This window comes from Nicotiana tabacum, chromosome 8 (genome assembly GCF_000715075.1).
Source record: "Nicotiana tabacum cultivar K326 chromosome 8, ASM71507v2, whole genome shotgun sequence".
NCBI classification, from domain to species: domain Eukaryota; kingdom Viridiplantae; phylum Streptophyta; class Magnoliopsida; order Solanales; family Solanaceae; genus Nicotiana; species Nicotiana tabacum.
Genome location: NC_134087.1, coordinates 15,090,079 through 15,108,347, shown reverse-complemented (window position 1 = coordinate 15,108,347; position 18,269 = coordinate 15,090,079). Strand labels below are relative to the sequence as shown.

The 18,269-nt window shown below is 35.8% G+C and overlaps 1 protein-coding gene across 1 annotated transcript; it reads left to right on the top strand.

Moving 5' to 3' along the window:
- Positions 1 to 193: 193 nt before the first annotated feature.
- LOC142162973 (uncharacterized) lies at positions 194 to 655 on the top strand. The gene has a single exon (XM_075220206.1). The coding sequence runs from the start codon at positions 194 to 196 to the stop codon at positions 653 to 655; it is 462 nt and encodes a 153-aa protein (XP_075076307.1).
- The last annotated feature ends 17,614 nt before the right edge of the window (positions 656 to 18,269 follow it).

Here is an 18,269-nt window from a genome sequence, read left to right as displayed (position 1 = left end):
AGGAAATTCACAAGTTAGACCACCATACTTCAATGGACAACATTTCTCTCATTAGAAAGTGCGGATGGAGATCTTTGCCAAGACTTATGACGTTAAAGTCTGGAAAGTCATCAAAAAGGGGAACTATCCCTTACCAGCTGCTACTCCACCACTTGCTGATCCTGAAGATATAGATTCATATACAAAAGAGTAAATGGAAGTGGTACAAGTTAACAATAAAGCGAGAAGTCTGTTTCACAATGCTATAAGTGATGAAGAATATGAGAACATCTCTAGCTGTGACACAGCCAAAGAAATATGGGACAAGCTTGAGGTCACATATGAAGAAACCAGCAAAGTAAAGGAAACACATATTAACATGTTGGTTCATGATTACGAACTCTTCTCAATGAAAGAAGGAGAATTTATTGAAGAGATGTTTGCTAGGTTTAGCAAAATAATTAGCGATCTAAAGGCATTTGGCAAGCCTTATACCAGTGGTGATCAAGTTAGAAAAATTCTCAGAAGCCTTCCAACCACTTGGCAGACCAAAGTAGTCACACTGGAATCTCAGGATCTAAACAAATTATCTTTTGATGAACTACGAGGAGAACTCATAGCTTTTGAAAAGATGCATCTCAGGAAGACTAGTCAAGAAGAAAAAAAAAGAAAATAGTTGCATTCAAGACTTCAACTGAAACAGCTGAAAACGAACTTGACGATGATCTTGAAGCTCTAAAAGAAGAGATTGCTATGCTTTCAAGAAACATGGATGAATTAATGAGAAGATTCAGAAATACAAAAAAAAGGAAGAATTCTACCAAGACAATCCAGACAATACAACGAGCAGGACAAGAATAATGGAAAGTGCTATGAGTGTGGAAGATTTGGGCATATTCAAGTTGAGTGCCCAGAACTAAAAAGGAAGATCTCTAAAGGCTTTAACAAGAACAAATCTTTTGAAAGCTAGAATGATGAGGACAATTCAGACCACGAAGAGATAGCAAATCTTTGCTCCATGATGATTCTGGAAAACTAAATGAACAAATCCTCAGGATGCTGGACAGATGAGGACACTTCAGATAAAGAAAATGAAAAGTGTTTCATGGCACGAGGTGAAACAAGTGAGGTAAGATCTTATAATTGTGAAAGATGCAATGAATTGCAGGGTATTCTTGATTTAACCTTGAAAGAGTCTCAAAAAATGATGAATGAACTTAAGAGACTAACTAAAGAGGTTAAAGACTGGAAACTCAAACATGAAATATGTGAAATTGAAAAAAAAAGTACTTCAAGAAGAGTTTGAGGAATTGCAAATGCAACTTAATGGCATGCGTAAATCCACCAGTCACAGTTCTGTCAGGTCAAACCAGACAACTTACAAGTCAACTAGAAAATGACCACCTAGAACTAAGTCCACTAGTACTAACACTAATGAAAGACCTAAAGGTGGGTCAGAAGTTACGTGTCACTACTATAATAAAAGTGGATATAAATATTCTTTTTGTCGTTTTCGTAAAGTAAACGTTTTGGGATGGGTTTGGAAACCAAAAAATAATTCTAAATTTGGTAATACTAACCCTCTAGGACCCAAGCAAGCTTGGGTACCTAAAAGAAAGTAATCATTTTATTTTGCAGGAACACCACAGAATAAGCCGCAAAAGAAAATGGTATCTAGACAGTGGGTGTTCCATTCATATGACAGGGGACAAAAACCTGTTCAAAGAATTTATAAAAATTGATGGAGGAAGTGTTAAGTTTGGGGATGACTCAAAAGGTCAAATAATTGGTACTGGAATAATTCCCTTCAATAATAACTATGACATCACTGAAGTTTATCTCATCGATGGACTCAACTACAACCTCCTGAGCATAAGTCAACTATGCGACTCAGGATATGAGGTAAATTTTAAGAAAACAGGTTGTGATATTGAAGACGAATCAGGTAAAATAGTCCTTCCTGGAAAAAGGTATGGAAATGTTTATATCCTTGATGGTTTTGAAAAGATAGATGGTCATATTTGCTTAACTTATATGTCTGATGATCCATGGTTATGACATAGGAAACTTGGTCATGCTAGCATGTATTTGATAGAAAAATTATCCAAACATGAGTTAGTTGTTGGCATACCCAAACTGAATTTTTCTAGAACTCATATCTGTGATGCATGTCAAATTGGTAAGCAGACCAGAAACTCTTTCAAAAATAAAGATATAGTATCTACTCCAAACCTCTGCAATTACTTTATATGGATTTATTTGGGCCTACTAGAACTACTAGTATAGGAGGAAAAATGTATGCTTTTGTTATTGTTGATGATTTTTCACGTTTCACTTGGGTAATTTTCTTATCTCATAAGGATGAAACATTAAGAAATTTTGAAGTTTTCTGCAAAAAGGTTGAAAGAGAAAAGGAATATCTGATCTCAACAATTCAGAGTGATCATGGAGGAGAATTTGAAAGTAGAGCATTTGAAGATTTCTGTAATGATCAGGGATACACTCATAATTTCTCTGCACCACGCTCACCACAATAGAATGGGTCGCAGAAAGAAAAAATAGAACCCTCCAAGATATGGCAAGAACCATGTTACTAGATCATTCACTACCAAATCACTTTTGGGCAGAAGGTGTAAGTACAGTGTGTTACATCTCAACCGATGTCTTATAAGGCCTATTTTGAAGAAGACTCCATATGAATTATGGAAAGGTAAACGTCCCAATATCAGTTACTTTCATCCCTTCAGAAGTAAGTGTTTTATTCACAATAATGGTAAGGATAACCTTGGAAAATTCGATCTAAGAAGTGATGAAGGTATTTTTCTGGGTTACTCATTAAATAGTAGGTCTTTTAGAGTCTATAATAAATGCACATTATGTGTGGAAGAATCGGTACATGTTATATTCGATGAAAATAATTTCTTGGTTGAGAAAGGAATTACTACAGGTGATGAAGATCAAGCTCAATAAATTCAGGAGACAAGCAAGTCTCAAGAGTCAACTAATATAGCTGCTACAATAGAGTCAACTAGTGAAATCAGCAGTAGTGTACTAGATCAACCAATTGAATCAACTGCTAATGTAGTGCATCCAAATGAATGGAGAAGCGAGCCTGAATATCCTTAAAAATTCATCATAAGGGATCCAAATGAAAGAATGAAAACCAAGGGAGCTCTCAAAAAGAAAGAAAATGTTGCATTAATCTCTCAGGTTGAACCAAAGAAGATAGAGAAAGTGCTAAAAGATTCAAGTTGGGTTCAAGCAATGCAGGAAGAGTTAGATCAGTTTAGTAAGAATCAAGTGTGGAATCTGATACCCAAACCTGAAAATGTTTCTGTAATCGGAACAAAGTGGGTTTTCAAAAACAAATTGAACGAGGATGGAAAGGTCGTAAGAAATAAAGCCAGACTATTTGTTCATGGTTACTCACAACAGGAAGGAGTCGACTATGATGAAACCTTCGCTCCGGTAGCTCGTTTGAAATCCATACGAATTCTTCTGGCATACGCATCATTTAAAGGATTTAGGTTGTTTCAGATGGATGTCAAAAGTGCCTTTTTGAACGGATTTATTGAGGAAGAAGTATATGTGAAACAACCGCCTGTGTTTGTAGATTCAAAGTTTCCTTACCATGTATACAAGCTCACTAAGGCGTTTTATGGACTAAAGCAAGCTCCATGTGCTTGGTATGATAGACTTAGTTCTTTTCTTGTTGATCAGGGCTTCACAAAAGCTAAAATAGACACTACCTTGTTTATTAAAAGATCATCAGAAGGTAATCTCATTATTCAGATTTATGTTGATGATATTATATTTGGTAGTGCTAACCCTCTTATGTGCAAGGAATTTTCAAATCTTATGCAAAGCGAATTCAAAATGAGCATGATGGGAGAGCTAACATTCTTCCTTGGACTACAAATTCAACAATCTGAAGAAGAAACCTTTATATGTCAGACCAAGTACACAAAAGAACTAATTCAAAAGTTTAGCATGAGCAATGCAAAATCCATTGGCACACCAATGAGTCTTTCCACAAATCTAGACAAAGATGAACAGGGAATTCCTGTTGATGAAACTAAATATCGTGGAATGATTGGATCATTACTGTATCTGACGGTAAGTTGACCGGAGATTATGTTCAGTGTATGTAAATGTGCCAGGTTTCAGTCAGCTCCTAAGGAATCACATATAACAGCAGTAAAAAGAATCATTCTATATCTCATTGGGACTGTATCTCATGGACTATGGTATCCTCGCTCCAACTCCTTTAAATTAGAAAGTTTTTCAGATGCTAAACTTGCGGGTGATAAGAAAGATAGAAAAAGTACAAGCGGTACATGTCAATTACTTAGGAAGGCATTGATATCCTGGAATAGTAAAAAACAAGCATCAGTTGCATTATCTACTACTGAAGTTGAATACATTGCCACTGGACAATGCTGCGCACAATTACTATGGATGTCCCATCTAATGGGTGACTATGAACTTTCTTTTAAACCTATACAAATTTTGTGTGATAATTCGAGTGCTATTTGTCTTTCAAAAAATCATGTGCATCATTCTAGAGCAAAGCATATAGATACCAAGCATCACTTTATTAGAGATCATGTTCTTAAGGGAAACATAGAAATATCTTTTGTTGGAATTACTGATCAGTTAGCAGATATTTTTACTAAGCCTTTATTAGAGGATAGATTTTGTGCTTTAAGAAAATTACTTGGCATTACTTGCTTAACTAATAACCTATAGGACCTATGTGTACTGCTGATACTTTTACATGTGTAATGATTGTCCTTTACTCATGCATTAATTACGCCTCCATTTTTCCCTCTCTTTTTTCTTCTTTCATATCAGTTCGTCATTCAAAGATGTAAAGCCAATCATCGCGTCCTTTCAACTGATGCCTTTTCCTTTTCTGTACTCAGCCGTCAGAAGATTTCTTCTTAAGGCGGAGAAACCCTTTCAGTCACTTTTATCGTTATCCCCTCTCCAAAGCTCCGATCAAACTACTTCTCTTCAATGGCCAAATATCCCAGGAATCCCTCTACTTCTACTAGAAAAAGTACCCGCTCCAAAGCAAAACCCCCTTCTATGCCCCCAGAACAAGTAGACCTAGGGTCCGACCACTCTGAGGGTTTCTCCTCTTCTCGTGGAGATTTCTCTAATCACTCTCAACCCTTAGGAGAAAAAGCCCTAGGAAAACGACCCATGGAAGAACCCCATGTTTCCTCTACCCCAAAGAAATCAAAAGTTGATCTTTATGGCTATCTCAAATCTGACCTAAATTTCTGGGATTCTCCAATAGGGATCTTTTCATTGCTTTGAAGGACAAGCCCATTGATCATGGAAGGGTAGTCAACCTTGACGACATGGAAGCCCTCAATTGTAAGGTCAAAAATCTCTTTATTCATCAAGGGTGGTTTAAGTTCCTCTTTACTCCTCCGCCTAAGGTCTATGAACCCCTGGTAAAGATGTTTTATGCTAATCTTCGTTCTAGTAAGCCTGACAGGTTGGAATCCTTAGTGTTAGGTAAGTGCATTGTTCTTGATTGTGCCCTATTTGATTTGCTCTTTCAGCGTCGATGTTCTGGTTTTCCTATGCTTTTCAAAAACACATGGCCTGATGATTTTGAAATTTCTTTTGACCAAGCCAAACAGTGTGTTGCTGAGTGTCCCTCTGATTCCCTTCCCAACCAGTTAGGTCCCAATGATGTTACTTTTGAAACTCGAGTTTTGGCCCACATTGTAGCAACTACTCTGCTTCCCTGCACTGGTTCCTTTTCAACTTTCTCTCAAAGAGACACTTTCTTAGTATACTGCCTTGTGATCAAACTCAAAATCAAGTTGTCCTCCTGGGTTATTAATTTCATGATTGAAAGTGCTGAAGAGCCCACCAGTCTACCCTATGGCATGGAAATCACTCATATTCTGGAAGCTCATCAAATTTCCCTATCCAACTATCCCTTCATCACTGTTTCGAAGTCTTACAATTCTAGACCTTTTGCTAGTATGAGATATGTGAGTGTGAAGGGCTCCTGGGTTAAGAAGCACGAAGGTGAAGCAAAGCATGCTCTTATAGAGCCCAAATCTAAACCTTATGTACCTCATCCCAGCCCTGGTGATCCTGATCTTGGTGAAAAGCTTCGTGCTATTGACTCTCAACTCTCTGAAATCAAAAATCTTCTCACAGCCACTCAGTCTACCGTTGGTGACGTTCATGCCATCTCCAAAGAAATAGGGTCTGATGTGTCCAAGATTCAAGTTGTTGTTCTTAGAGTTAGGGGGAATGTTGTCAAAGCCTTCAGGGAAATTTATGACAGGTTGGATGGAGAGAGCATCTCAGCCAATGCTAGCTTTGAACAATTGAAGGAGGCCATCTGCAACACCCTGACTTATTTTCTGCGCCGTTAATGTGGTTGTTTAAGAAAATATTTTGTTGTGCTATTTTTGGGCTGTTATCTCAGCCATTGGATAATTTCTGCTTCTTTTTTTTGTACTATAACTCTACTGTTTGGTGATATATATTCTATTTAGTTCTTGGTTTGTTACCTCTTTGCCGATGCCAAAAAGGGGGAGAAAAGTATATCTTATATCTGTACAGGTATAGTTGACCGTGGAAAAAGTAGCGTCCTTTATGGCAGGAGTCACCTCTAACCATGGGCTAGTCAACTGCATACATTGAGCGAGAGTAAAACACAGGGAAGTCAACTGGTATTTACACCTATATATTAGTTTGGAGATAAGAAGGAGAAAGTTGTTAGATCTAGTTTTAATGATGCAAATAATATATCTGTGTAGAAAATCAATTACAGAAGAACAAGGAATCAAGGAGCTACTACAAGATCGCTGAAGTCAATCTTGATGCTTAAGGAAAGAAATCAATCAGCAAAGATTACGAATCAATCAGTAAATCTGGATGCTTAAGAAAAGAAATCAATTAGTAAAGTTTACGGAAGCTGCGATGGAAAGAATCAAGCAAGCCTAAACTTAAGGCATTAATCAAGACCAACACATTCAAATCCGGAAGATCGAAGATTCTGTGAAGAGTAGCTGAGCAGCTAATTTTGGAAGGACCAACAATCAAGGAGTAAACCTTCATCATAAACAACTGTAGAAGGAAAGCTGTCAAGGAAGAGCAACGACAAGCAATCTTATTCTTGGAAAAAATCAATCTTTTTCCAAGGATCAAATCTCTTGGGTTGTCAAGCCTCCGTCAACAAACGATCTTCACCAAAGTATTTATACTCAGCTTCAAGCCTTAGACAAACATAATTTGATCGAACCAAAAAAAATCTCTCTTTGTTCTACTGCAAACAAACACTGTAGTTATCTAAGATTTGTTGTGTAACAAGTCAGGGAAAAAAAAGAGTACAATACTGGTGAGGCATTGTATCAAAAGAGACGAGTATTATAGGAACAGAGCTACCAAGTCATTTTCATAGTACTCGGAGAAACACATTTACTAAAGAGAACTCCCTTGCAACCCAAGAGGACTGGACTAGGATTCACATTGAATCCGAACCAGTATAAAATTCTGGTGTCTTTAATTCCTGCACTTACTTTCTGTATTTTACATTCTGCTATTATAATTGTTAGGTCATTGCATCTAGTCGACTAAATGACAAACTAGTCAACTAATAAGAGATTAAGTTTAAAAATATACAATTCACCCTCCCCCCTCTTGTACTTTCATAGAAAACTAGAAGCATACTATCATATTCCGGAATGTTCAGACCACTCTCCAATTATAATCAGAACAAAAGTGGCTTAGCAGAAACTGCCAAAGCCATTCATATTGGTCAATGTACTGCTATCCCAGGAGAATTTCAAAGAGGCAGTACATAAAGGGTGGGAACAACTGTACATGGACACACCATGTACACAATTTGGAGGAAGTGGAAGATAATAGAAATGGAGACATCCCAGATGAATAAAGAAATGTCAACATTGGAGAGGAAGATAAGTGTACTAGAAGAAAAACTAAAACAAGTACAGCTAGACCTAAATGCAGACTTGTTCAATGAGCAATTTCTCACAACTGAGAAAGAGCTCCTAGTACAACTAGAGAAATGGGCAATAATACATGAACAAGTGCTCCGACAGAAGTCAAGAGCAACATGGCTTAGATATGGAGATTCAAACACAAAATACTTCCATGCAAACATTGAAAGCAAGGCAAGCGATAAACAGAGTTTCATTAATCTGTACAGAAGGTGGTATTCAACTGCATAATCCTATTCTGATCCAAAATGAGTTTGTAAGCTTTTTCCAGAAGTTGCTGGGCACAAGTGAAGGAGAAATGCCATGTTTAGATCCAACAATTGCAAGAGATGGCCCTTGTTTTACTGCTGAACAAAAGTTACTTCTCATTCAGGAAGTAACATAAACTGAAGTAGTTCAGGCTTTGAAGGACCTACGAGCTGAGAAAGCACCTGTCATTGATGGTTTTCCAGTAGAATGTTTTAAGCAATACTGGAACTTGATAGGGAAGGAGGAGACAAAGGCAACAATACAGTTCTTTCAAAATGGTAAGCTGTTAAAAGAGGTGAACTTTATTACTGTAACACTAGTCCCAAAGGTAAAAAACCCTCCTTTGTAAAGGAACAAACCCATAGCCTGCTGTACTATTCTATACAAACTGATAGCCAAAGGAGATCCAATGTCTCCATACTTATTTGTTCTGGTGATGGAGTATTTGAATAGATCACTAAGAAATTGAGACATATTCCAGACTTCAACTATCACCCAAGATGTAACAAGATGGAGATAGTTCATATATGCTTTGCGAATGACTTAATAATGTGTTGTAGAGCTGATTTAATCTCAGTACAGTTGATGATGAAGCAGTTCAACCATTTATCAGCAGTATCTGGACTAAAGTCTAACTTAGAGAGACATTTTTTGTATGTGGCAGGGGTTAGCTCAAGACTAAAGAGGCAGATATTAAATGAGATGTAGTTTTCATAGGGGGAGATACCATTCGGATATTTGAGGGTTCTTCTGTCATCAAAGAAGATCACAGTTCAATAATGCTTACCATTAGTTGAGAGAATGATTGCAAGAATAAGATGTTGGTCTACTAAGTACTTAGCATATAGTGGAAGGGTGCAGCTTATGAAGAGTGTACTGTTCAAGATGCAAACTTATTCGGCCCAGGTGTTTTTAATCCCAAAGAAGGCCATCTAGCTTATGACAAGAATTTGCAGAATTTTCCTATGGACGGGCAGTCATGAGAGCTCAAGGAGAGCACTGGTTGCATGGGATACTGTATGTAATCCATGCTCAGCAGGGGGTCTAAAATTTCTAGATTTTCATACTTGGAACAAAGCAGCACTTAGCAGATTATTATGGGTTGTAGCAACGAAGAAATACACTCTTTGGATAAAATGGATTCATACGTTTTATATCAAAGGGAAAGACATACAACATCTGACTACTCCTTCTTGAGCCTGCTGGATAGTACGAAAAATATTAGATGCAAAGAAATGGTACCTGAACAAGGAGTTGAATGTGGCTTTACAGGACTGTTGTGACAAAGGTAAATTCAGAATCAAAAAAACATATCAAGCATTCTTACCACAGTATCAGAAGGTTCAATGGAGAGTACTAGTACTGGGATCAAAGACTATTCCAAAACACAAGTTTATTCTATGGTTGGCACTTATAGGTCGTTTAACTACTATGGATCGACTGCAGAAATGGGGTGTAAATGTACAAACAAAATGTGTATTATGCATCACAGGAGTTGAGGAGAACCTGCAGCACTTGTTTTTTCAATGCAGTTACTCGTCCTACATCTGGAATTCAATACTCAGTTGGCTAGGAGAGACAAGGAGAATGAATAATTGGGAAGAAGAAACTGACTGGCTTAGCAGGAAAAGGAAATGCAATAAGATTCCAAGATAAAAAGAAAGAGGGTCAACAGATTCTTAAAGAGATTACAATGCAGTTGCATACAAGAGGACAACACTTTAGCAAGTAGAGGAGAGTCCTAGAGTCTTTGAATAGTTATCCTAAGTAAAGGTAGTTAGGCATTGAAAAAGGATTTTGTACCATTACATAGGTAGGGAGATTTTGGGAGACTAGTCATAGAGTCCAAATGTAACTAGTGGACGTAAATAGTTCTATTTGGTTGAAATAAATTTTTAATTTTGGCCAAAAAAAATAATATTTCTATTTAGGGTGGGGGTTGGGGCAAGGGTAGGGGTGGGGGCGGGAGTTGGGATGAGTGGATTGGTGTGAATGAGAAATATGGTGAGGAATGTTGAAAAAGAGTTTTGGAAAATATTTTTCCTTCTCTTGATAGGGAAAATATTTTCATCCAATTAATAAGTTCATGGGAAAAATATTTTCCAAAACATTTCAGCCAACTAAACATGAAAAAATTAAAAAATATTTTCATTCGTACCAAACACACTCTTAATAAATTTAAATTTTTGAAAGAAACGTTATACACTTCTATTGATTGGCTTCTCTAAAACAGTATTATTGTTATGATAAATATCACATTATGGTGGATGTCTACTCTTCTTCCATGATCTTCATCTCAAATGCTTAATGACATATTCAATGACATATTTTGTATGTTCAATGACATATTCTATGACATATTTTCTTCACTTTTTATGCCTATATAAAGGCCTTGTAATAGATAGGAAAATACGCACAATTGAAGAAGAAATAAGACTCTCTGTTCCTCTCTTTCTATCTATATCTCTTAGTTTGTTTTGCTTGTTCTATATTGTTATTTTGGGTTATATTTTATAACATGTTATCAGCACGAGGCTCTACCATCTCAAGAAGATCTTTGAGAAAATTAAGGTATAATTTTTCTCAAATTTATATTTTTTTAAATGTCTGATATTATGAAAAGAAAGTTCGTTGCCCTTGAAATTTCGGGCAAGAACTATATGACATGGGTATTGGATGCTGAAATCCATTTAGATGCAATGGGTCTTGGAGACGCCATTAAAGATAAAGATAAAGCATCTACACAAGACTGTGCTAAGGCCTTGATTTTCTTGCGCCATCACCTTGATGAAGGGTTGAAAATTGAATATCTCACAGTGAAAGATCCATTTGTTTTGTGGAATGGTTTAAAGGAAAGATATGACAACTTAAAGTTGGTCACTCTTCCACAAACACGATATGATTGGGCTCATCTTAGGCTCCAAGACTTTAAGTCTGTTTCTGAATATAATTCTGCTATGTTTAGAATTACTTCCAAATTGAAACTCTGTGGAGATAATATCAGTGACTATGATATGCTTGAAAAAACATTTACAACGTTTCATGCTTCCAATATGGTCTTACAACAGCAGTACCGAGAGAAAGGCTTCACAAAGTACTCTCAGTTGATTTCTCTTCTACTTGTGGCTGAACGAAACAATGAATTGCAAATAAGAAATCAATTTTATTGCACTCTATAATTCTTCTTATGTAGTTTTTAAGAATATTTTTTTCGAAATTTTATAAATTTCACAAACAATGAGTAATATCCTATTAATTAGTATTCTAGTCTCAATGATCTTTTAACAATTTTAACTTTCCTATACATTGCTTTAATTCTCTTTAAGATAAGGTTTACAAGAACCCTGAAACAACTTTTGTTACTTCACCCTCAATTTTTTTATGAGTATGTTCTTTTCTTACACGCATCAATTATGTTTCATACAATGTGTAGGAAAATGCAAATAATTATACTTGTAAATAAATTTGTTGTAGTTGTATTAATCATATGTGTACTTGTATTATTTTTGCGTAATTATTTGTATAATAATTAGAATTTGCCAGAAAATGCATTAAAGGCTAATATTGAATTATTGGTTTAACTTTATTTCTTTTCCATTTTTCTCTAAAAATACTAATATTTATTCATATACTTCTTTTGTATGTCAAACTATGGGAAGCAAATATGGATATATTTCAAAGCAAACTTGGATCAAAGTTCAATTATAAAAATATTTGCTTAATTGATTCATGTACGACACATACAATATTCAAATAGAAGAAATATTTCTCTCATTTAAGTATGTGTAAGGCAGATATTACTACAATTTCTGGTAGTAGTAATCTAATTGAAGGCTCTGGAAGAGCTACTATAACTCTGCCTATGGGAACAATAATTATCATTGAGAATGCAATGTTCTCCTCCAAGTCCAAGAGGAACTTGTTGAGTTTTAAAGATATCCGCAAAAATGGATTTCATATTGAGACAATAGATGAGAATAATATGGAATATCTCATCGTTACCAAGAATGTCTCTGGCCAGAAAAGAATTATTGAGAAGTTCCCATCTTTATCTTGTGGCCTGTATTGGACAAAAATTAGTGCAATTGAGGCACATTCTACCTTAAACCAAAAGGTTACTGCTTACAATACTTTTGTACTTTGGCATGATCGATTGGGCCATCCTGGATCAATTATGATGAGACGAATCATAGAAAACTCAAATGGGCATCCATTAAAGAATTTGAAAATTCTTTTAAATAATGAATTTATTTGCACTTCTTGTTATCAAGGCAAGTTAATTATAAGACTATCACCAACAAAGGTTGGGATTGAGTCCCCTGCGTTTTTAGAACGTATACAAGGGGACATTTGTGGACCTATTCACCCACCTAGTGGGTCTTTTAAATATTTTATGGTCTTAATAGATGCAACCTCTAAATGGTCTCATGTATGCCTATTGTCATCTCGCAACCTCGCGTTTGCAAAATTAATGGCACAAATAATCCGATTACGGGCACAATTTCCCGATAATCCAATTAAGTCTATTAGACTTGATAATGCTGCTGAGTTTTCATCCCAAGAATTTAATGATTATTGCTTATCAATTGGGATAAAAGTGGAACATCTTGTAGCTCATGTTCACACTCAAAATGGCCTTCCAGAGTCTTTAATTAAACGTGTGCAATTGATAGCAAGACCGTTACTCATGAAAACGAAGTTGCCCACTTCTGTTTGGGGTCACGCCATTTTACATGCAGCAATGCTAATTCATCTCAGACCGACAAATTATCACAAATATTCCCCGTTGCAATTAGTTTTGGGTCATGAACCTAATATATCTCATCTAAGAATTTCTGGATGCGCTGTATATGTGCCTGTAGCACCCCCATATCGCACCAAGATGGGTCCCCAAAGAAGGTTAGGAATATATGTTGGGTTTGAATCACCCTCCATTATTCGTTACCTTGAAACATTAACGGGAGATTTGTTCACTGCTCATTTTGCAGATTGTCGATTCGATGAGGCATTTTTCCCAAAATTAGGGGGAGAAATTAGTGAAACAAAACGTGAAATTTTGTGGAAAAATACATCATTGTCTCATCTTGATCCACGTGCATCTATTTGTGACACAGAGGTGCAAAAGATTATCCATTTGCAGAAAATAGCAAATCAAATGCCAGATGCATTTACGGATTTGAAAAGGATAACAAAATCACATATCCCTGCAGAGAATGTTCCAATCCGTATTGATGTCCCTATTGGAAAATCTTCTAGTGTCATAGCTAATGAGTCAATAGTATGCCTAAAACATGGCAGACCATTAGGTTCTAAAGATCGAAATCCTAGAAAAAGAAAAACAAATGATCAAGATGACACTACGAAAGAGTCTCATAAAGAAATTCACGATTTAACCAATCCTGAGATTCATGAGGAAATCAATGAGCCTGAGACTCAAGAAAATAAGGAACTATCAATAAATCCAATCGATATTGAGACAAATTTGAATCGAATGGATATAGTGGCAGATTACATCTTTGCATATAATGTTGCATCTAGTATTATGCAAGAAAGTGAGGATCTTGAACCTCAATCTGTTGGAGAATGTCGACAAAGACTTGATTGGCCAAAATGGCAAGAAGCAATCCAATTAGAGTTAAGTTCACTTGCAAAACGTGAAGTTTTTGGGCCTGTAGTCCAAACACCTAATGGTGTTAAGCCTGTTGGCTACAAATGGGTCTTTGTATGCAAAAGGAATGAGAAAAATGAGGTACAAAGATATAAGGCACGCCTTGTTGCACAAGAATTTTCACAAAGGCCTGGTGTCGATTATGAAGAGACATATTCTCCTGTTATGGGTGCAATAACATTCCGTTATCTCATTAGTTTTGCTGTCCATGAAAAGCTTGACATGCATTTAATGGATGTAGTTACAGCTTACCTTTACGGCTCACTTGATAATGAGATATACATGAAAATTCCCGAGGGATTTAAAATGCCTAACGCACAGAATTCAAATTCCCGGGAAACATTTTCAATCAAATTGCAAAGATCTTTGTATGGTTTAAGACAATCAGGAAGAATGTGGTATAACCGTCTTAGTGAGTATTTATTAAAGGAGGGTTATATAAATGATGCCATTTGTCCATGTGTTTTTATAAAGAAAACAACATCGGAATTTGTTGTACTTGCCGTATATGTTGATGACATAAACCTTATTGGAACTCCTACAGAACTCCAAAAGGCAACTGATTATTTAAAGAAGGAATTCGAGATGAAAGATCTCGGAAAGAGAAAATTATGTCTCGGTTTGCAAATTGAACATTTGACAAATGGGATTTTTGTTCATCAATCTGCCTACATTAAAAAGGTATTGAAACGGTTTTACATGGATGGAGCACATCCATTAAGTACTCCGATGATTGTTCGATCACTTGATGTGAATAAGGACCCATTTCGACCTCAAGAAAAGAATGAAGAGCTTCTTGGTCCTGAAGTACCATATCTTAGTGCAATTGGTGCACTAATGTATCTTGCTAACACTACAAGGCCTGACATAACTTTTTCAGTTAATGTCATAGCAAGATATAGCTCTGCTCCTACAAGGAGACACTGGAATGAGATCAAACACATATTGGATATCTAAAAGTGACTACCGATATGGGCTTATTTTATGGCAATGATTGCAATCCCGATCTTGTTGGTTATGCCGATGCTGGGTATTTATATGACCCGCATAAGGCTCGATCTCAAACAAGTTATGTGTTTACATGTGGCGGCACTGCCATAACTTGGCGATCGACTAAGCAATCAATTGTGGCTACTTCTTCTAATCATGCTGAGATAATTGCTATTCATGAAGCAAGTCGAGAATGTATTTGGTTGAGGTCTATAATACATCTTATCCGAGACAAATGTGGTTTGAAGTGTGAAAAACTACGCACAATTTTGTATGAAGATAATGCAACATGCATAGCCCAATTGAATGGAGGATTCATAAAAGGAGATAGGGCAAAGCACATTTCACCAAAGTTATTTTTTACACATGATCTTCAAAAGAATGGTGATATCAATGTGCAACAAATTCGTTCAAGTGATAATATGGCTGATTTGTTCACCAAATCTCTACCAACATCAACCTTCAAGAAACTGGTGTACAAAATTGGGATGCGAAGACTCAAGGATGTGAGTTGATGCTCTCATCAGGGGGAGTTAATACGCGTTGTACTCTTTTTCCCTTTCAAGGTTTTGTCCCACTAGGTTTTCCTTGCAAGGTTTTTAACGAGGCAACCAAAAGACGTATTTTTAAACATGTGTACACTTTTTCCTTCACTAGGATTTTCTTTCATAGAATTTTTTTTTCCTAATGAGGTTTTAACGAGGCACATTATCTTTGGACATCCAAGGGGGAGTGTTCTGATAAATATCACATTATGGTGATGTCTACTCTTCTTCCATGATCTTCATCTCAAATGCTTAATGACATATTCAATGACATATTTTGTATGTTTAATGACATATTCCATGACATATTTTCTTCACTTTTTATGCCTATATAAAAGCCTTGTAATAGATATGAAAATACACACAATTGAAGAAGAAATAAGAATCTCTCTTCCTCTCTTTCTATCTATATCTCTCAGTTTGTTTTGCTTGTTCTATATTGTTATTTCGGGTTATATTTTATAACAATTATAGATTTGATATTATCAAAGTAATTATTGAAAATTTGTGATAGTAATATTTGATGCATTTCATGGACTGATATGGGCCAACAGATTGCGTTTTTTGGAAGAGATATATTTTGGAAATTTTACCATCTATAGAATAGGTTAGTACCCTATTTATATTCTATAAATACCCTTTTAAAATATTACATTCTATAAATACCCTTTTTAGTTTATAGCAAAAAATCTAAATTCAGTTCCATCCTAAAATTAAGGCTTAATATATGCTACAAAATATTTTTCTAATCTCATTTTTTTTATTTTCTCCCACCTAATTTGCGTATATCTCCTCTCATCAGCTTTTCTCTCTCTTATTCAATACACTTTTCCCTCTTCTCCCACAAACACACGTTCCATACACTTCCAATTTCCAAAACCCTCCTCCGCCATTATCGCCCCAAAGGCTATTCTTCTTCGCAAGCTTCACAGTTATATTTTGGAAATTTTCTCCCCGTAGGTAATTCTTCTTCGCAAAGGGTTTCTTTTTCATTAGTTTGTTTCTATAAGTTTTTTAGCGAATTTACACAATTTTCTGATATATCTTCCATTTGTATTGTTAATCACCTGGATTCTTTGAGTTTTCTCTCTAATGTCGGATGCAACGCCACTCAACAGACTACCCAGAGGTATACCCACCAAAATTCTCTATTTTGATGGGCACTCTTTCTCGTTGCAACTGACTCAAGTGGAGAAAGATTTTGCAGGTTTATCAGCATCCAAAGTTGATGAAAGAAGAAGTAAAATACACAAGGACAAGTTTAAAGAAGTCCAAGTTGATGAAGCTTCAAAAGAAACCAAAAATCAAGTTGGCTCAAAGAGGAAAAAACCTATGAAAGATTCAAGAAACCAAAAGGTAATTGGTATTTGTTACATGTATTCTGTTGTATTCATATCTATCTTTTTGTATTTTTGTACCTTTTTGTATAGTGTAGTCTGTTTCTTCTACAGTATGTTTATGTATTCATATGTATTTGGTTGTTTCCAACAGTTCATTTTTAATGTAATCTTACCTGTATTCATATGTATTCATGTGTATTTAGCATTTGCTAATATATATTTGTGATAATTCAATTATCCAGTTTGACCTCAAATTTATTCATATGCATTCATATGTATTCAGTTGTATTCATCTGAAATATTTTGTATTATATCTGTATGTTACAAAGTATGTTAGCATATATTTAGCCTTGTCACTGTATCTAGTCTTCTGTAAGTGTTTGTAGTTGTCTGACATGCATTTGGCTTTGTCACTGTATCATGTCTTACATGTATTCCAAAAAATCTTAATATGTATTTTTGCAATGTATTCATCTGTATTAACATGTATCTTTCAATGTTCATTGCAGGGAATTGATTTGTTTGTGAAACACCAGCCAAAATTAGCACCCCATATTAGTAGTTACACTAACACTGATATAGTATCCCAGCTAAAAGATAAGCTTACTCCCGATCAGTTCCAACAATTCGGCAATACATGCTTTGGCTCATTTCTTCAAATGAAGCGATTTGATGTTCAACATCAACTCTTCAGATGCTTCATGGCTCGATAGTTAAACGGCACTCCAAACAATGTATTTGTAATATACGTCAATGGTACTGAATTACATTTCACATTAAGGGAGTTTGCGCTTGTGACTGGCCTCAAATGTGTAGGTAAAGATGAAGATTTTGAGTTTAGTGAAACTCCTCCTAACCGGCTTATTGCGACTTATTTTGGAAGTGCTAATATTGTAAAGAAGAAACACTTGAGACAATGCTTCAATGACAAGGCATGGGGCCCCGACAATGATGAGGATGCTTTGAAGATATCTTTGTTGTATTTCATCCACACCTTTATATTTTCATCTGAGAAGAATAGTGCAACTATACCAAGGCTAGATTTTGACTTAGTAGAGAGTGGGCGCTATTCTGAATATCATTGGGGTATTAAAGCATTTGAGCTGTTGATAAACTCGATTAGCAAGAAGATGGATGCTTTGAAGAAGTATTACAGGATAGCTGGGATGCCCCTAGCTATGCAGGTGTGGTTTTATGAGTGTTGTTCTTCTGTTGATTCCAAAATTGCAGTCCGAGTCTACGACGTGGTCCCCAGAATACTCAATTGGAGAACCACCGGAAATCAACCAACATTTTCTTATCTGATGAACGGCATGTTCAAAGACACCGGAAACACGATAATATACAAATGTTATCAATATTCTGAAGATAATTGAACACAAATACATCTATAATTTGCATATATTTGCATTCAGTTAGAGGGGAAGCCTACTATTGTATTCATTGGATTCATAAGCTTATATACATGAATACTTGCATACATATTAATACATTTTAA